Raw genomic sequence first — 22,092 nt, 5'->3', positions numbered from 1 at the left:
ATCTTGGTAAAAATCAAAATGATTCGAAATGATTTCCTTGATTAGCGATTATGAAATTTTATGTTACATAGTGTATTTCAATGAGTACTAATTACTGAGAAACCTAGTTTAATAAAGAATCCGATCAAATGAAAATCATGTGAAGTAAACATTTCATGGCTGGTACTATTGTGCAAGTGAATCATGATAGTAGGCAGCTCAATAGCTACCTTCATCCATTGAAATTCGATCAGTAACTGTAGTTTTTTAATGGAAAATCAACTTCCAAAAAATTTAAGCATTCACACACTGCAACAAAAGGCCCAAAATAAATGCCTGCTTTATTAAAATAGCCATCAATATATTGTACAACAAAAACCGCTTTATAATATGAAATATTATAGTCAGATAATTTAATAAATCTGTTTAGTCATGCAAGTGAGTTAGTTGCCTTCTTTTTATCTAATTCCCCTGGCTAATGCAACTGAAGCGCAATGACCCCATTCTTCCTAGTTCAGCCTTTCATTGTCACGGTAAGTAGGGCGACTGAATATCAACCCCCACACCCCTGTTAAAATATGGTTCATACTGCCTTCTGAAAAATATCACAATGCAATACAGGAACACTGACCGTCAATGAAATGCATACTCTCTGTTTCTCAAAACAACTCACGTATAATAAACTTCAGTTTAATATTTAAAGGAATGAAAAAAAAATATTCCCTGCGGGAAGCCATAAAAGAAGTTATTTCCAAACTGCAAGTATCACGTTCGTTTTCAAGTGAAAGTGTTTGCTTATGAATGCATTAAAAAATATCATACATCTGTGTATTAAGCAAAATGTTAATTATGCTAGTCACTCCTCAGGTCATGAAACAACGTCTCTTCAGTCTCTCAGCCTATGTCACCTAACGCGTTGAGATGTTTTATTCTGATTACTGAAATCCAGATGATCAGCTTATACAGTGCCATTAGACATTAGCTTAATAGACTATATTCTTAATTAAAATCTGGTTTAAATCTACATTTCTGAAATTCCTCGTGCCTGGTTTTTTAATTCTTGATGATATTCCAGATGGTAAGTAACTTATCTCAATATATAAGACTATTTAATTTGATTTATCTTATTTAGTTAAATTATTAATAATTCTTATCAAGTTTGAACTATTTATTCGTATTTAATTTGAAATAATGACTAAAATTTTACTAAAATTTCTTATTAACGCATAAGTCCAAAAGTAATGAAAGACATGCATTTCGAAACGGTTTGAAAAGACTGTAAATTTCTGGATTAATTACATCATTTTGTTGTTGAATTGTTATTAATTGTTCCAATATGACTGCACGAACAGCATTTTCAGTTTTCTTCTCTCTGGCACACGCAAAAAAAATACAAACAAGGAGACAGCAGATTATAATAAGGTAATATAAATAGGAATGTTACGAATCGGGAATCCCGAAGATAGCAAATACACAACTTTCATGTCCCCAGCAAACGATATAACTTGATAACTCTACAAAATCTTAGCTAAGAAAACAGAAATGGCATTCATTCTGGTCAAGGAAGGAAACATGCGGAAAATATTATAAAGTCTTTGTAACAATGATACGTTTGTAAAAATTTTAATTATTGAATAAATTGATAAAATGAGTCCATAGATTTCTGTTTCATGATTGATCCTAATTTTAAGTAATCAAATTGTTAGGATCTCTATACAGAGCAAAAAAAAAAATGTCGCAACTTTAAAAAAATTGCTTTGTTTAAAACATAATCTTCTTATTTTAAATAGAAGTCTCTTTAAATTGCTCATGCTCACATGTTACAGTGACCCTTACGTTTTCAGTTTCGGTTTTTGTGAAGGTGAATGACTTGGAGAATATGATGCTCAGTATCAGTGTTCTCACAAATACTGTCAATTTTTAGAAACTGTCGCCAAGACAGTTTCCCTGGGTTTATTATAGAAATACTATATGCACTTCTGCTGTAACTGTTCTCATAAGCTAAGATTAGCTATCAATGATGCAGAATTGAAAAGAAAAATGATTGCTCTGATTGAGAGAAACATCTCTCTCCATTTCGCTCACCTTCAATTTTATAGTTGGATAGCTGTTTAATTTTTCAAGTGCTATATATCTTTTATTTTCGTTGGATAATTTGTTGTCAGTAATTACTTAATTCTCAAAATATTTTCTTTCGGAAGTTCAATTTACTGATATTGTATGTACCACTAAATTTTTAAAACATGATCTATTTAAAATCCCTCAGAATTATTGTTTATTTAAAACGTCTTCTTCATCTTACGGCCCATTTTACATATACAAAGCGCATCTGAAATAGAAATCCGGAAATTCTTTCAGAACTCTGTCCTCTTTCACGACTTTCCTAAACGTGTATCTAAAAAGCTTGCTGTTTAATTAATGAATATATTTCTGATTTCAAGAAAACAGCTTTATGGCTGCACGGAGCGGTACAGCCAAAACTCGAGCGCAAGGCATGTATATAAAATAAGAAAACAGTAAAAGAATGAAAGATATTTCTCAAAACATATAAAACACAAAAACAGTCATCAACCCAAACGAGAGTGCATCAGAATCTTCAATACCAAGTAGATGCTGCCATTATTCATATTATGGATATGAAAAAGTCATTATCACACAGTTTGTTTATTTCAGAATTATTTAATTAACGGAAGTTCCCAGATAAAGTAATGTATAATGTTTTTTGTGTATAAGAATAAAAATACACAAAGAATAATTTTTATTCTTATACACAAAATATTTTGCACGTATAATAAATCTGCTATTCAATTGTGTGTATGTGTCTAAGTTGTTCTGTATTTTTCAGTTAAAGTAAGCATAAATATGTGTTCTTTTACGTTGAAAAGTTTTATGCATATGGTAAAACTGTTAGTTATTAAAGAATTGTTTTATTAAATTCTGTGCTTTCAAGTTAATTTCAAAGCGTTGTGGTTATAAGTTACGAATCCTGAAGCAAAAACTGCATCGAAATACGGAATCCTCCTTCACAATGCCAGTCAGACGTCTGGTCGCTTTAGGATAGCAGAAGATGATTGATATTGGGTAGTTATAATTATAGTGGCCCTCCTCAGATCTACGTAGAGCCGTAGCTGACTTATTTCGTTACAACTTGGTACAAACATTTATAAAAATCCCTAATTTTATAAAATTCCTAATTTGCATAACGGCCTTTCTTCGTTATTGGAATTTAAACTAATACGTTTTATTGCAGTTTGCTTTTCCCCGTGGTTTATATTATGTATATAGCTTTATATATGTTATTATGTATATAGCATTATATATGTATATAACATTACAAATATTATATAATTTCAGTAAAATACGTCAATCAGAACGGGTTCTATGTAGATCTATCACTTTAATTATAACCATCCTGTATTTAACAACCCAGATTAGTTTTAGCTGCACTACAAAATTCCTTAATTCAAGAATATTCTCTCTTCTTAGCATTCATTCTACCAAAATAGTAAACTTAAATTTAGTATTGCCTCCTTCATTTTCTAATTTCATTAGTAGGAAATAGAATGAAAATATTTGTGAAATATTTTATGACATCTTAATGTGTTACAAATGACATCAGCCGGAGAAAAGGCCTAAACGAAAAATATTCACATTTTTTACACATTAGATTAGGTTATTTGAATACGGCAAAGCAAACGAGCCTGTCTCCCTAAGGGAAAGAATACCGTCGAGAAGGACGTCGAAATGCCAGTAGTCTTAAGCGCTCGGCCACTGGTGCGAGCTAATAGGCATAAAAAAATATATTCAAGAAGAAGAGAGGAAATCCTTCTAAAATGATGTCAGGTGAGGCTAAAATTCCAGAAAATGACATCATGAAACTTCGAGATGGAATACTTGTCCTTCTATAACGAATACGATAAATCTCTAAAAATAAATTTTCAGGTATCATGTATAAAAACGGTTTAATCATGCCGAATTCGGAAATGAACAAATCAGACTGCATTTTTAATTTAATTGCACTTTCACTGAGTTTCCTGAAACTTACAGAACAAAATAACTGTAAAGATCTTAACAGAAAATGCATTTACGAAAGACGGCAGAAGCACTAAAAGTTGAAGAATTCGTGGTGTTTTCAAATAAAGTTCCTGAAATGAAAACTGCTGTAAAAGAACAAATGTCTCCTGATGGAACAATGTTTGTTAAATATGTATTGTGCCTGCATCATTTGTCAGCAGAAACTGAAAGAATATTTAGAGCACTGATAGTGAATAATAATAAAATACGACATTAACTTCTATTGAAGCATGATTCTTTCTTTCTGACAATGGGAAAATTAAGAATTTATCCGAAATAAATTTTACTATTTCTTTAAGTTAATTTATTTAACAAATGTGCTTAAAATAATGATAAGTACTTTTATTGTTTTCTTGTATGTAAGAACACATGTATTTAGCAAATAAAGTAAATAAAATTTCTGTATGTAAATTGCATATTAAATAAGTAAAATAACAGAAAAATTAAGTAACAATAAGTGAAAGCTTCATAGAAAACCACAGTGAAGTAAGTTCTGACCTTTTCCTTTTCATATTTGTAAAGCGCATGCTAATTTACAAGATTTACAGTGATTTTATTTATGATAATAAGATACTAATATTGTAATTGCTATAAATAGATTGAAGCATAAGCAAATATAAATGAAACATTTTTCCCCTAGATCAAGAAAAATTTTGGCGTTAGTACAAACCATTTTTCTTGGGTGGTCAACCTGTAACACCTGTCTTGGTTCAAGGTTGGTTGGTTGTTTTATTGAAATTACGGACAAAGCACACTAGGGCTATCTGTCTAAAGGTAGGGATGCCTTCGTAGAGGACTTTCTAAGAGAAACTGATTCGTATATATAGATACACATGGGTAAAACCACGAAAACATCCATCCAATCAGCCCGTCCATTCGCTGGATTCTAACCTTGGGCTGAACTACCAGTGTTCAGCGACTTTACCACTCGGCCGCTGGTGAGCTGTCTTTTGTTCAAATTAATTTAGCTAATTCAACTGCAATCAAAATAAGGTGTTACGTAGATTCGGTGAAGTGAATTATCCTCACAAGAAATGTTAATTTTAAAACAAAAAAATGCACAGAAATAAACTATAAATTTATTCTCCCTAACCATTTCCATTTTGTTGTTTGATTTCTAAATTAACATTTGCAAGAGGTTAATTTAAAATATACAATATAAAATTACCAGCCACCTGGACCTGATTTGAATGCAAAATTTCTTCAAAGTGCTATAAATTTGAACAGTTTAATCTAATCCTGGAATTTCACATTTTACGCCGTTATTCACCGTAAATTTAATTTATTTCTCTCATTGTCTATTAAATTTCCTATTTATATAAAATCAAATTAAGATTTTTTTTTATCTTTAAATATACTCTATAGTCGCCCAGATGGTATAGAGGTTAGGAGAGCCTACTATGGTACCGAAGTGCCTGGGTTTGAATCCTGTAGAAGATGGATGTTTGTAAATGTATAGTGTCGGTCCAGCATGGAGGCACAGAATTTGCAGCGAGCCAAAAGGCCTCTCGTGTGGATTGGTGGAAGTCCCTCAGATCCCCCCGGGGTGTTCTCCCTCAAAATTTGGGGTGAGGAAAATAGAAGTCCAACCTTTCTTTGGAGTAGAATCTGGCAACCATTGTTCCATGTAATATGGACAAGAAAACAACAACAACAACGAAAACATATTCTATAGTTTTTTAAATAATTAACTCCTTTCCAAAGTCAGCATTTCAACATATTTATGTATGTGTAAATGTTGACTCTGGAAAGGAAAAAGAAATACTTAAATTTAAAATTACAATTTGGAAAGAAAGAAATATTTCCAGAATTATGGACGCATTTGTTTCACTTTTAAATTATTACATGTAATTCCACTTAATTTCACTACTTTAACGTTTTCTACAACACACGTGGGTTACTTCGCCTTAATTTTGAAGCAATATATTCAGTTTAAGGCAGTACAAGAAAATTAATTTTTGGTTTATCTATTTATACTTTTCCACTCCGTCATCCATTCTTAACATCATCCGCTGAAATTCTTCGCTTAGTGCTCTCGGCCATCCTGTATTTGAGTTGACGGTAGTTGGTACTTGGGTCAATTTTCTCGGTGTCATCGGAGAGTACTATAGACTTCTCTGTGAAACCGACTCTCACTGTTTGCGTTGCAGCGTTTGTATCCATCCCATCGATACTGGGGTTCTTTACTTGATAGTAAAGATTCGTTGCCAGTGGGCCTCCGGTACTTGGATTTCTTCGATTTTTCTCTTCTACCTCCTAGAGGTATGAAATAACTCTTTACTTCTGAAGGCTGCCATGCTGTTACTATTTATTGTCGCTTGAGCTTAGGACCTTCAGCAGTTATTGTCTTGATTCCCCTTTCCGGCCGGAAAACCTATCTTCTTGGCAGCAGGGCCCTTATTGTTTTCTTTTTTCTTTTCGACTCCTCAAACGCAGGATACTTGTCTAATTTTTTTCGTGGATGTCAGCGTATGATTTATTTTCAACGCCTTGTCTCCGACTCTCATATCTACTTCCCTGCGTCTTTTATGGCAATACAATTTCTGTTTCTCTCTATCCTTATCCGATATCTTGAGCGCCCCACCGATTAGCTTCCGAATGTCTTTTTGTTTAAACTCAGCTTTCTTTTCCTCTTCGAAAAACAAATTATCTAAGGATGTCATTATCTTTCAGCACAGAGGCAATTTCGCAGTTGATTTTATAAGGTATTTCTCCCACCTTCTTAGCATGCCTACGTGGTGTAACGGCCAACACACTCGGCGCGTATTCGAGAGGTTTGAGTTCCGAGTCTCGGAGAGGGCACTGCCTACTTTTCATGACTCTTGCTTTCAGAAAATACCTAATGTCTATACAGTGGCGCCCGAACTAAAAAGGATGGTGTATGATGATTCTCCACCACCAGGATTTCGCAATTGGGTCCTCTAATCGTCAGTCGCCCTTTAAAAAGGGGAGTGTATAAGGTATTTCTCCCGCCTTCTTAGCATGCTTTCTTGGCGTAATGGCCAACCCTGCGCGTATTCGAGAGGTCTGAGGCTCGAGAACCGGGGAAGGCATTGCTCATTTTTCATGACTCCTGCTTCAAAAAATCCTAATATCTCTACAATTTTTCTGGCGTTTAGTTTGCGGACCTCAATGCATCCTTCGATAGTCAAATTCCAACTGCTGCAATATTTTGTCACATAAAATGGAATTACCTTTACTTCTTACACGTTCGGAAAAATTTGACTGAGGTCTATATGGAGTCATTTTCATATAATTAATGTCAAGGTCCGCGTACATGTTCTCAAAAATATTTCTTACAAATTGAGGTTCATTCTCTGAAATTATTTTTAGTGAGGCCCAGTATTTTAAAATAAAATATATTTCTTTAAGAGCTCGTTTGCCACAACATTAGTAGAAGCACGACGTAACGGGGTTAGTTTACACTGCTTAGAAAAGTGATCAATAACAAATAATGTGCTATATTTACCTTACTGCTAGGGTAAGTACCTAAAAATCTACTCTTCAGATTTCATTTGGAAAACTAGATCTTATATTATTTAAATAGTCGTCCGGTGCAAAATTTACGTATTTACACATCTTGCATCTGAAACGTCTCTGGATTCGCCAGTCATTTGTGTCAACTTGGGAAGGAATAGTTTCCCTCACTTTGGCATTGTTTACCGTACCATTGCGTGCGCTGAATTTGGATGGTCATGAAACGCCTGCAAAAATTCTAGTAATAAAACCACTGGGATGATTGTTCTTAATTCTATATTTTCTATTCACGAGGTTTTTTAAGAAATAAAATGTCATGTATTATTCATAATGCTCGTTCCTACCTGCAATTCCTATTTCGTTCACTGCTTTAAACTTATCACAATCTCTTAGATATGTATAAATTTGTATGACTTCTGGAGCCAGCTGTAGTTCTTTATTCGCATCTCCTTTGAATCTAAAACACATATGTTAACATACTGCATTTCATGTACTTCCATTTTCGTTCAGTTTAATGCTTAATAAGTTAAGGCACAATAACACGCCGAATAAACAAGAGAGAATTCTAAAATATAATTTTAACTTCTCACAAACCTGTAAACCCTCGATTCCAAAGATTTTGGCTCCTATCGAAAAAGCTTTCAAGTTCAGTAAAGTTTCAGATTCACAGAAAGAAATGATTAGGCATCTTATCGCTCATAATGTGAAATTCAATAATAAACCTTTGAAACCAAATCTAACTGCGAGAGAAAGAGCTACAATGCGCGAAATTCATTCTAACCCGGATATTATCATTTCAAAGGCCGACAAAGGTGGCCAGATAGTCGTCATGGATAAGAACACTTACATCGATGGTGTCACTAAACTCTTAAACGAAGGACCATATAATCCGATCCCTAAAGATCCTTCACCTTCGGACTTATCCAAAATAAAAACTGCGATCAAATCTTCGCAAATCATTTCAAGCAACTTAAAACATTCGCTTATCCCATCTGTTGCGAATTGTACCAGATTATATCCTCTTCCCAAAATTCATAAAAGTGGTATTCCTTTCCGCCCTATTGTATCAAATTTAGGTACTGCCTCGTATCCATTAGCTAAATATTTAGTTTCTAGATTTTCGACTCTATTAGACAATAACATTTACACCATAAAAAATTCAATAGAGTTTGTAAAAAAGGTTAAAAACATTTCTCCTCGTAATTTACTCATGGTTTCTTTTGATGTAAAATCATTATTCACCAATGTCCCAGTGGAGGGTGCATTAAGATGTCTAGAAACCAGACTTCGCGAATTTCATTTCTCTTGCATCGAAATTGATGAGCTAATTTCTCTCACTCAACTCTGTTTGAAACAAACACATTTTGTTTTCCAAAATAAATATTACAAGCAAACTGAGGGATTAGCCATGGGAAGTCCCCTCAGTCCCATCCTGGCTGATATCTACATGCATTATTATGAATCAAAATTGTTTGAAACTTTAAACTTCCCGACATGCTTCCGCTACGTAGACGATACTTTTACCCTGTTTGAAGGTAATAAAGATGATTTAAATAAAGTTCTTTCAACAATGAATTCTATTGATCCTGCTATTCAGTTCACTTTTGAACTTGAGACTTGCAATTCTCTTCCTTTTCTCGACATTCTGGTCACACGTAACACATCCAACTTCAGTACTACAGTTTACCGTAAACCTTCATCGGTTTGCCTTCCACCACACTTTAAATCATGTCATCCGACTAAACAAAAGTTAGCTTCATTTTATTCCTATGTTTTCCGTGCTCTTCAAGTTTGCTCCTCCAAACTAGCCCTTGATGAAGAACTAAATTATTTAAAAGCAATAGCTATTGACAGGGGCTTTTCACCCAACATTATTAATCAAGCAGTTAAAAAATTCTCATCTCAACACACTAAAAGCCACACTCTTATTTTAGGAGATTATAAAAATTCTGTTGTCATTCCCTTCTTTCCATCAATTAGCTATAAAGTTGCACATATTTTGCAGAAATTTAACTTTCGGGTTGTTTACTCTCCCATCAATAAAATTCCAACTTCTATACTCAAGGACCCCATTCCGGATATGAATTCCTGGGGTATTTATAGGATTCCTTGCCAGTGCGGTTTAATTTACATTGGCCAAACTAAGAGAGCCTTAAAATTTCGCGTCAAAGAACATGAGGCATATGTTAGAAAAAAGGAAACACAGAGGTCTTCTGTTGCTCAACATTGTTGGTCCGAAAATCACACTTTCAATTTTTCTGCTGCCAAAATTATTCAAAAAACATCTTCCATTGGAGAACTGGATTTTCTAGAGGCATTTCACATTCATAAAAATCTTTCTGTTCTAGTTAACGATCCTAATTCCAATCCAAATTTGCCTTCGGCTTTTAGAGAAATTATGTTTTAGTTCTGGTTTCGCCAACAGATGGCGCCACTTGCTTATTCTTGTCCAGGCTTTCTTATCTTATCTAATCATTATTTCCTATCTTGTTCATTTGCGGTTTTGCAGCTGAAGATGATGGTTCGGTAAAACCATCGAAACTAGTCCTGTGAAAATTTTGTAGGTATAACGCTGATTTTTGTTGTTTGACTTCTGAATTAGTGCTTAATAAGTTGTTATTCCGACGGCAAAGTTCGAATTTTCCCTCCTATGGCGAAGATCGAATTTCAAATTGTATTCATGAAGTTTAAAGGCCATCATTCTCAGCGTTAAATTTTTCACATATTCTTTTTTCTTTAGAGCTGCATGATCGCTGACTATTTCGACTTGTTTCCCGAGAAATAGACTCTAAATTTATTCATTACACTGTAGAGACAATAGGTAATTTTTGGAAGCAGGAAAGATGAAAAAATAGCAACGCCTTCGCCGGGAATCAAACCGCGGACCTCCCAATTACGCGCTGAGCGTGCAGACCACTACACCACGAAGGCTCGCCAAGAGGGTGAGAGAAATACCTTATAACACAAACACATCGAAGAGCTTCCCTTTCAGTCCGGGAATAATTTCTTTCCCCAGGGTCATAATTCTATTAAAATAAAATGCGCTATCGGCTGCCCATCTTGCATCAGGACCACTCCTATCGAAAAATTCAGATGCATGTATGTAAAACTGTAAGGTCTTTTCTGTGTCGGGAACTTTCAAACCGAGACACTTATCAATGCCTGCTTTGTACTCTGAAAGATCTTGTCTGCCTCCTCGGGCCATCTATACCTTGTCTCTTTCTTTTTAATTCTAAGAGAAGTCCGGCAATATCCAAAAAATACGTTCCTTAATACGAGCATAATTCGAGGAACGAAACTAAATTTTGGTAGTCTTTAGGATGGGAAAGATGTTTCACAGCAAGAATTTTCCACTTGTGGATCTTAATTCCTTCTTTAGTGGCCTCAAATCATAAGTAGTACTTTAATTCTTTACACTTAAAATATATTTTTTATATTCACTTTTTGTCTTTTAGTAATAAAACTAGTTCACGGAGGACTTTTACATGTTCTTCTATTGATTCTGAGGTTACAGTTTTATCATCTAAATACTATATAAAACAAATTTTGCCCAGTACCAGCAGAAAAATGATATCCGTCACCCGCTGAAAGGTTGCTGGACTGCCCGACAACCTAAAAGGATATAAACGCGTAATTCCCTGATTTTATAATAAAGGTCATTTTATTGACATCTTCTGGCTTAGTAATCAACATCACGGTATCCACTAGCAAGGTCTAACGATCTCTTGTACTGTGTACTTTTTATCCTCTTTAAGGGATTTATTTCCTCTTTAAGGGGCAATGGATATAGGGGCATTTCGTAATTTTATTTAATTCACTGTAGTCAGCTGCAAATCTCCAATCCGAAAATCCGTTACCGGATAATCGTTTTTTTTTTTTTTTTTTTTCCTTCCCAAGACTGCGTATATAAGGCTTTTATCTTTAAGGAAGATGTTTCCCTATCTCAATTTCGTGAGTTTCCACATGAGTTAGTCCAAGCTTATTCCTAAATAATGCTAAAAATCTTATTATGATTCCATTATTTCTTTTAATCACCTCCGCAAAATATTCTAACATAAATATTTGGCATAGACTTGGAATGTAGATATATTTCATCCGTGGATAATCTTATCATGTTTCCTTCTAATTTAATCTTCGATTAATTAAAATTTTCGTAGGAAATCCACCCAAAAAAATAACACCGATTTATAATCTTTTAACACCCAAAACACCACCACTTTGTGATCTTCATTTTTAACTTTTATGTTTAACATTATGTAACCCAGTACCAAACACTGTCCATCTTGTGCACCTATTACTTTAATCATCTTGCACTTCAAATAACATATACTTCCGGAAGTATTTAAAAAAATTTCTGTCAGACCAAAAACTTCTTTCATTACCACTATTCAAAGCAGATCTCATTGGCATGCCGCTTAGCTGCAGTTGTAAGGTAATTCAACGTTCTTAACTACAATAGTAATTTGATTTTATTCATTTTTATATATACGTATACATATGAAATTTTTCTTAATTAGCACTCATTGAAGGACCACTTTATTTCTTTAGAGTCCTTTTAGGCGCAGAAAAGGAAGAATTCTTTTTACTTTAACACAGAGAATCTTGTTTCCATTTCTTACTACTTTTTACATATCTGAGTTTTATATTAATTATACTTCCTTTAAATTGCAAACATTCTGATTAATTTAATTTGATTTATTATTCCAATATTAATTACATCATCTTATAACACTTAACTGTTATGTTAACTATGAAATAAGTTGTTTGATAAATTGACAACACTAAACAATCTCTCATTATTACACAGTACCGCATGTGAACACAAAGAATCTCAACATATCTTATGTCACGTAAAAAACTTATCTTCCCTATTTAATTTTTATTGACTACTAATTATGTTCTTAATCTGTATTTTTTAAATATTTAAATGTTGTTTTAAAATTGTGGCCCCAGTCAGGCCTTAAATTAGCTTTTTATACTTTACCGTTCTTGTTCACTTTGTATTACAAATGTTCAAATTCCAAGTTCCAAAATATATTTTCCATTAAATTTCATGACAAATAATTTTCATTATATTTTCATCTAAATTTTGTTAGGGTCTATCTATACTTATTTCACTTCTACTCGTGGGCTTCATAGAATTGAAGCTTAATTTACATTTGCTTTCTTTAGAATTTACTTTCTGAATTATTTAGCCACTTTTTCTCGTTGTAACACTTAAAAGCATGAATATTGTTCCCATTTATTCATTGCAGTACTGTTTCCTAAGATTTCATCAACTATGTACTCATTATGTCTTGGAGTATCTATGTTGTTGTGATGAAATTTCCATATGTTGCATTTTAGCAGATTAATTTTTATATTAAGGATCTGTCATTGCTTAGTCTTTGTGTTCTAATACCTGCAATTTGTTTCATTTTCCATTAATATTTCTTAAATAATATTTTGAAAAGACATACTTTTTTATACATTGCCAGACAGTAAATTATATCATTCACAATGCTTATACAAAATTGCTTCAGTGTTTTGCTTTTTCAATTTTATTCCATATTTATGGCTTTATTTTGTTTAATTTGCTTACATAAAACTACTTACGAGTATTTATAATTATTTATACGTATATTTGCATCTGCAATTTTCATTTCCATTTTTCGCATTTTTGTCTAGTCACACATGGGCGGGGTGCACAGATTCTTAACTATATATTGACAATTATCAGTTATTATTTTTCGTTTTTCCTAAATTTATCAAAATGCGTAAGTTTCATTATATCCTTTAAAATGTGATTGGTAATATTTGATTATATACCATGTGTTTTCCATTCTCGATGAGAAGTCTCATAACAGACTTCTATTATAAACGGATTTCCGGCATTTTACTGATTTTTGCACATATTTCATTTCATCATATCCACTCTTTTGCTTTCACAGAAGTAATTTTACTGTTTGTTTTCATCTGTATGTTCATACTACTTGGAATTTTGTAAATCATGGAAGAGCTCCAATGTATAATGTATGAGCTACAATATTTGCATTTTTAACGTCATATTTAATCTCTATAAAGTTTACTTATGCTTCGGCTTATAGTGCCAATCTTTTTCTTCAGTTTCTTCATTAACTTCAAATTTCAATTTATGTACACTCTAAAACAAAATAAATAAATAAAAACACCAAGAAGGATTTATTTAATTGAATGGAATGAAATTCGGTAGATCTAACGTATATGTAACGAAAAATGAACAATAACAATTTCTAAGGAACTAAGTACTTTAATCAAAGGCAGTTATCCAGAGCGAATAAATCAATAAAACGTTGACAACCCCTCTGGTCCTTACGAAAGCTGTTATCTGGCTTGGCATTGAATTGCAGAAAAGGTGGATGAACTCCTCCAGAATTCTTTTCCTAAATCACTCGAGCTATAGAATTAGATCTGCGACATCCTAAGACGGTCGGAAACGCCTGCTCATCAGACCCCAAACATGCTCTGCTGAGGAGAGATCTGGTGATCTAGCTGGTTATAAAAGTATTTGACAACCACAGTGAATTAATGTATAGCGTTATTTTAGAAGCACAGAAAATCATGAGCATGTTGTTATAACAACCATCTCATTCTGAAGAAAATGTTAAAAGCTGCCAAATACATATGCTCACAACGGCTTTCCAAATAGGCCCGCAAAACAAAAAAAGAGCATTAAAAATTGCATCTCAGGAAATAAGAGTTTGAAACATAAAAATAACAAAAAAAAAATCCAACTGCAAGTTAGTTTAAAAATTTTTTGAAATATAAAATTTTGATCGATATTAAAAATAATGAAGTCATGTAATCGTACTTTACATTCGAATCTTTTATCTAATGAATTTTGTGACAAGCATCATTATCCATCCAAGTAAGGATTAAGCTTTGAGTTAATTGACCGTGAACATATTTATCTTGAACAGTGAACATGTTAGTTATAGCCACGCTTCTCTTGCGTAACATTTCCTCAGCTTCAATACTTCCGATACTCAAATAATTTTAAACTTAGTTTCGATAGCAACACTTCCGGTTCGAAAACATTTTTCGAGGCTTAATAATCGTTTTCTCACCGAATTTTGTTACACTGTATATTGATCCTAACGACGAATTTGATACTTTTTCTAACGAAAAGATATATAAACAGATACCGATTTCTTGAGACATGGCATCAGCATGCTGTGACCTAAGCATCTTTAAGTGGAACACGTTCGCCAGTCTGGGCTGACTGTTGTAAAGCTGCTTTAGCGCTGTACCTTCCCTCACGTTACAAACATTCAGCATAATCCAAGAAGGCTAGCGAGTATGTGTAACATAACTCTTGGAGTTAAAATAAGCACCTGAAATAGAGTACTTTTGATAAATTTTGTTGATTTTTTCAAACTGAAAATGGAAATTTCTAAGCCATTATCATTTTCACGCTAAATCATTTATTTAATACTGTGCTTTATGTACAACTAGGATAGTTTAGACCAAATTAATTTTCATCCATAATATGTAAAACAGCAATCTGCCTCTTATGGGGGAGTTGTCCAAGCCTTATTAAAGGAAGTTATTGTTAAGTTACTGTTTAACTGTTTCAAATACAAGGTAAGAATATAATGTAAAGCTTCACAAAAACTTTTATTTGCTATGATTTCTGTGCGTTATAAACCTAAAAATATAGCAACTAAAATCGAATATTTTTCATCAAACTTTACAATAAAGGGCTAATTGCCTTTAAACTGCGATTGCAGTTCATTATATCAGCGGCTTTTCAAATCTACAAATAACTGGGGGTCGAAACTGATGGCTGATTTTCTTAAGAACTTGATGAACACAGCTAAACTTTTCGACATCTTCACACTTACAGCAGGTAACTTCCACAGGCAAGATAGCAGGAACAAGGAGCAAGCTACAAAAGCGATCAGTGAAGAATGACCTCCTATTTTTAATCGAATCAAGTTGCCATTCAATTTGAATAAGCCTCTGATATTATAGAGTATCGCAAAAAATCAAGGAAATTAATTTAAAATTATATTTCAGTAAAACCTAAAGCACAGTTGTCACACAGTTATATCGTATTTGGGTAAAATAATGGAAGATCTGCTACAGCGAATATTTACCGCAGAGAAAAATGTAGAACCGAAGTTGAAATCACTAATTATTTAATCCCTGTGGCCCATGGTAGGGTGTAACCCTACCGAGCTTTGTATTCAAACTGGCATGGAAAGTAACATCCATCGTAATTTGCACAGAACATGTCAATGACTGAGCTAGCAGAAATTTTAGTGTACACTGACTACCAATAAGTATTTGGACACCTATGCAAATGACGATATCTGCGGTCCCAAGGTACGCCACGGACTCCGCTGGTATATATCGTGTAGGAAACAGCATCGGCTTTAGTCGCATGCAAGATGCCTCGCAGTTCGGAACTCTCTGATTTTGAGAAAGGTATAATTATCGGGTATCACAAATGTAGCCGATCCTTAAGGGACATATCTAGCGATCTGAAGTACCCAATATCGACAGTGGCCTATGTGATTAAGAAGTGGAAGGTGAGCGGTGATTGTCAGAATGTGCCCCGAGTCGGCAGACCAACGAAACTGGGGGATAGAGACCGACGAGTGCTGTCCAGAGAAATTCGGAAGAACCGCACCCAACCGATAGCCCTTATCCGCGAGGAGTTTCAACAGGCATCCGGGAGTATTGTTTCAATGAATACCATCCGTAAGGAAGCACATCTGCTTGGTTTTCATGGTCGTGCTGCTGCCCATAAACCTTTGATCACAAAGTCCAACTGTGCTGCTCGGTTAATGTGGTGCAAAGCACATCGAAAATGGACCGTAGATCAGTGGAAAGGGGTTCTTTGGAATGACGAATCAAAGTTCACTTTTTACCGTTCGGATGGCAGGGTCTGGGTCTGGCGTTTACCTGGAGTACGTCTCCTGCCAGAATGCATTGTGCCAACAGTCAAGTTCGGCGGAGGTGGAATTATGGTCTGGGGGTGTTTCTCCCAGTATGGGCTGGGACCCTTGGTCACCATCAAACCTGTTCTCCTAAAAATAAGATTTTTTTTTTTTTAATTTTTCCAGAATGTATTAATGAGTGATTGCCCGCTAATACCCAGTTTTTGTGGCCTTTCAGTTAGTCATTTAAATGGCTTATTAATAACCACATCCCAGACTTGCAGCTAGGATATCATACCACCCGGTATTATTACAAGATCGGGATTGTTTCAATTTTTCCTTAACAACTGACTTGAAGTGGCTTCGAAATCCATCAAGGACTAGCACAGAGTTAGTGTTTATCAGAGAACCTCTACTTACATTCCATTACCTAGACATCGAATTTAGCACGAGTCAATGTTTTAACGAAACATTATTAGTCAAAAAATACCGCTTTATATTCGGGCTTATTAGCCAAATTTTTGTGATTTGCTGTTCCGAAAACCTGATGACTATAGATTGGTGTTCGATCTAAAATGCGGTGGACGATAATTCGTTATCACGTGGATTTGAGCCGAATAAGTATAGCCTTCTCCTTCTAAATCAGGCTTTAGACAGAAAGAGGTGTAAGACAGTACAGAACTCTTAAGTGTTCTGTAGTAGGTAACATATGTAGTTAAAAATCTGAAGACTCGGATTGAATTCCTGAAGAAGGTATATGGCTTATTTTTAAAACGTTCCACCTACCCAACAACTCATCGAACCACCTATCAATTATGCAACACCATTACGATTACGTTTGGTCACTTTAAGGATTTCATTTAAATTGTTTGTTACTTTTGATACAGAATGTCCATGGCCATATTATTAATATATTGCAAGTGCCATGATATACTCAGACAAAAGATTATAATATTTTACCAAATAATCTCCTTCGACTACATGGTTTAGAAATACGAAAAAAAATGTATTTGTTATTTATAATAAAACAGAAACCTGTTAAGTGATGTTTCCTGTAAAACATGCAATCCAAGTTGTTAGTGGTTTCGTTCAGCATGCTTTATTTACTATCAACAGTTCTCTCCGTGTCCTTTAATAATCTAAAGATTGTTGCTGTGTAACGTATTTTATATTACTTAACCAATTATTATGATTTTGATCTTTATTATAACTTCTTCCTTCCGTAATACTCGCCAAATGCAAATTAACCTTGACTGCATTTTAGCTGAGTGTGTTGAATTGTTGAAGGAGAAATCTTGTGCGTAGCCGATGCTTTAAACTTACGAGCCGTCAAAATAATTGAGTCAGCTTATTTCTTATTCTATTGAATGTGTAATCTTAGACTTCATTATTCGTGTTTGAATTTAATTGCCTATTATTGCTTAATTTACCCACAAGCGGCGCTTTGTCTGTAGCACTAGTCGTGATTTTTACGTTCAAAGTTCAGAATATTCAAAATAAATAAAAAGGTTATTTAAACCGTATTTTTGAGTTATTGAGCCGTAGCGATAATTCGCTTTCAGTCTTATTAGGGTCTGCAAATTTAACCTTTAGTTTTAGTTATCAGTAGCACCTTTCCGCGTGGCTTCATGGTGCAATCGAAGGCATACTCGACGCGTATTCGAGACGTTCAGGCTTCGAGTTCCTTTGAGGGCAATGGACATTTTTCGCGTCTCCTGATTAAAAAAAAACCTAATGATTCTGCAAGCCTTTCTTTTGTAATATCACAATATGCATGTAATAATGTAATTTAACTCCATTTATATTGTAATGGTAATTGCATAATATAGTCAATCATAATAACAATGTAATTATAATTTCAATTACACTTTGCCCAATTATGGCTTACTTTTGCATTTTGGCGTAGCAATAAGATTTTAAAAGCTGAAAGTATCTGTCTGAAATTAAAATCTGTATCATACAAGAATGCAGCAGAGATTTAAGAAGAAAGAAAAATGTATTCTTAAAGCTTGTAGAGACATTAGGTTAATTGGAAGCAGGGAAGATGAAAAACGAGCAACCGCCTTCGCCGGGAATCGAACCGCGGACCTTTCGAATACGCGCCCAGCGTGCAGACCACCCCACCACGAAGGCATACCAAGAAGGCGGGAGAAATACCTTATTAGCTCACTTAAATTATTAGGGACAGAGTATTTTAACAGTGCAGCATTAAAATAATCGTCTTCATCAAAATTTGACAGCCTTTATATGTTAAATACTAAACTACAAAAAAAGTCGACTGTTCAAATATATATTCAAAAACGTCGACGTTCAAATAGTATATATGACTGAAAATGCTTCACGAAAAGCGGGAAGAATTCAATTTTCATCTAAATGTATTAATGAAAATCGTTTTGGGTCCAAAACGCAAACAGAACCTCTGTTGTGATATTTAGCCAAACCATGAAATGTATCCCGGAAGAATGGTAGTAAAAGGAACTATAATGCATACAAAAATTAATAATAATAAATAGAAGGAACTTCAGACACAAAATAATAAACAGAAAAGAAACAAGTGGAAGATTTTTTTAACTCTACAAACAAAACTTACAAAAAGAAATATATTCCTTTTAATGTTAAGGGAATTAAAGTAACACAGAATTTTGTTAGCATTTTTAAAAAGTAAAGAAAGGGTCGTACTAACATACCAAAATTCTAGAATACAAATGCCTTTTTCTCTCTTCAAGAACTTTAAGATAGAGGTTTCAAAGTGTTGAGGAAAGCAGAATATTGAAAGAAAATGAAATGTTCGAAATTGCTTTCGTACATTGAATTTCACATTTAAAAAAAATGATAGTTTTCAACTTTCAAAAACTCGATTTTTTTAAACTGATTTTTTTTAAAGAATGCATTTCCCTTTAACATTAATTGAAAACAAGCCGTATCACAGCATCTGAAGATATCGTGATTTAATTCCAAGCTGTCGTTTTATGACCAGCTTATATTTAGCTGGTTAGCCATCTACCATTTCGTTACATTTTCATTCACAGCTTCTAGGAAAAAGGCCTGGAGAACTTTGAGTTTAAAAGAAACATCCCGTCGCAAGGAAGGACTAATTTATCGACACTTTTTCATTTTGAAGAAGTCTAATTTTTAAAAAAACCTGCTAACTAAAAAAACCTATCAAGGACTAGCACAGAGTTAGTGTTTATCAGAGAACCTCTACTTACATTCCATTACCTAGACATCGAATTTAGCACGAGTCAATGTTTTAACGAAACATTATTAGTCAAAAAATACCGCTTTATATTCGGGCTTATTAGCCAAATTTTTGTGATTTGCTGTTCCGAAAACCTGATGACTATAGATTGGTGTTCGATCTAAAATGCGGTGGACGATAATTCGTTATCACGTGGATTTGAGACGAATAAGTATAGCCTTCTCCTTCTAAATCAGGCTTTAGACAGAAAGAGGTGTAAGACACTACAGAACTCTTAAGTGTCTCTCGTTTTTATACCGATTTATTGTGCTCTTTCGGCATCCTGTTTTTTCTGCTTTCTTTAGACTAAACAGTTTAACCTTTAAAACAATTCTGAATAATTTACTCAAAACTCATACATCGCTCCAACTCATATCGTATGAAGAAAGGAAACTCTTGTGGTAATTCCATCGACTACTTTTGCCCAAGGGTTTTCACTGAACTAACTAGTGCTTGGCTACGCATTGTTGCCTTGGCTACTAATGCTTAAAATTAATTTATGACTAGGAACAGCATGAATTATAAACAAATGCTAAGGTATTGCATTTTATTTTCCAGCTATCGAAATGCGACGCTACGAGCAACGTTTTTGAAACCAAAACCTCGCAATCATGAATCAGAACTAGAACTAGTTGCCATTCAGCATAAAGAAATTTAAATATAAATATGAACTACTTATTGCCATTCAGCATAAAAGAAATATAAATATGAATATTAACAAAATATTAAAGTTAATTTTATAAAATAATTAAACACATGAACAAATATATGAAATAAAAAATAATTATTTCTCATGCAATAACTGGGCCACTACAGCATAATTTAGCAACTGATAATTTACAAACATGATAGCCGAGTCCGCTTTGAATGCTATATCTATGCCTCTCTTGAATGCTAGTGGATCTTTATTAAACTATCATCAGATTCATTAAAAATGTTTTGGTTTCAAAACTCAGATGTTGAGAAATTCTTCTTTTTTGAAATATTTCATTAAGGCTTTTTGCATGTTATAAAAGTGTTGCAAATATTTAGTGAAGGAAATTGTTCTAACTCTTAACTAAAATTGTGTACAACAATTAAACGCAAGACGGCAATGAAACTGAAATCTTGGTACCATTACATGAAGATAGGTTTCAAAGCAAAATTTTCTCACCTAAAACTGGCAAAAATTAGAGGATGGTCTTGCATGTTAGATATCTTGCATATAAGCGTAAATAATGAAACAGAAAAACAGCAAATCAATATTCCTACAAGAAGAAAATTTACTTTACATAGGTAGGTGTATAAGGTATTTCCTCTGCCTTCTTGACATGCCTTCGCGGTGTGGTTGTCTGCACGCTGAAAGCGTATTCCAGAGGTCCGCGGTTCGATTCCGTGAAGGCGTTGCTAAGTTTTCATCTTGCCTGCTTCCAGATTACCTAATGTCTCTACAGGTGAAATTAACTTTATTTCATTTTAAATTTTCATTTATTTGAAATGTGTATATACGTAAATCTGTATTTTTTTAACTTTTTTAGTTTCAGATTTTTGGGCCTGTCCACACTATACCAAATAAATAAATAAACAAAATCAACTAAAATAAAATAAAATAATTATCATCGTGCGCTTGCATGTAACTAATGAATGTGCATGGACTAAACTTTAAAATATTAAAATTGATATAAATAAACATTTTTGAAAAATTATTTTGGCCTATTTAATGAACAAAATTTAAAAATTAGAATTTATATCTATTAAAAATTACTTTTTTCATATCATTTTTTGATTTATTATAAGGTTAGTTCATGGAAGCATATTATTTTAATGAAAAGAAGTTGTTGTTCTGATCTTAGTTTAAACGCAATTTTGCGGACGGTCAGCTCTAATATTTCAGTTAGGACTTATTTTCATGTTCCGATTTTTATAAAACATTCTAATTCATAGCTTGAAAAGCCAGTGACATATCCATATTTACATTATGTTGCTAATGAAGCGTAAAATATTCCGTTGAGGAATCTATAAAACCTGTTTAGTAATTCCAAATCAAATATACGGCTAAATACACTGCTGGTCATTCAGATTGCTACACCAAGTAGGAGAGCAAATAGCAGAATCTTGTTTATTGTACATACACGCTGTAATGAGAGAAGGATATTATTAAATTTGCTAGTGGTTTGGGCTGCGCAGCCTATAGAATTCAGTACACAAAGTAACCACCTCTTGTAGCAACAACGGCTCCTATCCGGCTGAGCATGGAGTCGACTTAAGCTTAGCTGACACATACAGGTACTTCAGTTCCCGTGGCTTCAGCTCATTAGTCGTAGTGGCTGGCGAGTGGAGGTGTGACAGTTTCTCAGTAATCCATGACTAGATGTTTCTAGTGGGTGAGAGATCTGGAGAACGGGCTAGTTAAGAACGTTCAACAGTCGAAACCACCTGCAT

General features: G+C 33.9%; 1 protein-coding gene across 1 annotated transcript in view; it reads left to right on the top strand.

Moving 5' to 3' along the window:
* Positions 1-643: 643 nt before the first annotated feature.
* LOC146993226 (eclosion hormone-like) overlaps positions 644-22,092 on the top strand; it is a 77,374-nt gene continuing 55,925 nt past the window's right edge. Inside the window, exon 1 of the mRNA XM_085807318.1 lies at positions 644-1,057. Coding sequence (XP_085663444.1) covers positions 1,043-1,057 — 15 coding nt within the window. The 5' untranslated portion in view covers positions 644-1,042. The remainder of the gene's footprint in view (positions 1,058-22,092) is intronic.

The sequence above is a fragment of the Stegodyphus dumicola genome, chromosome X1 (assembly GCF_044657685.1).
Source record: "Stegodyphus dumicola isolate Sdum_Otavi_A_Nest chromosome X1, ASM4465768v1".
NCBI lineage: Eukaryota > Metazoa > Arthropoda > Arachnida > Araneae > Eresidae > Stegodyphus > Stegodyphus dumicola.
The sequence above is the reverse complement of the archived record's forward strand: the minus strand, read 5'-3'. Positions and strand labels throughout refer to the sequence as shown.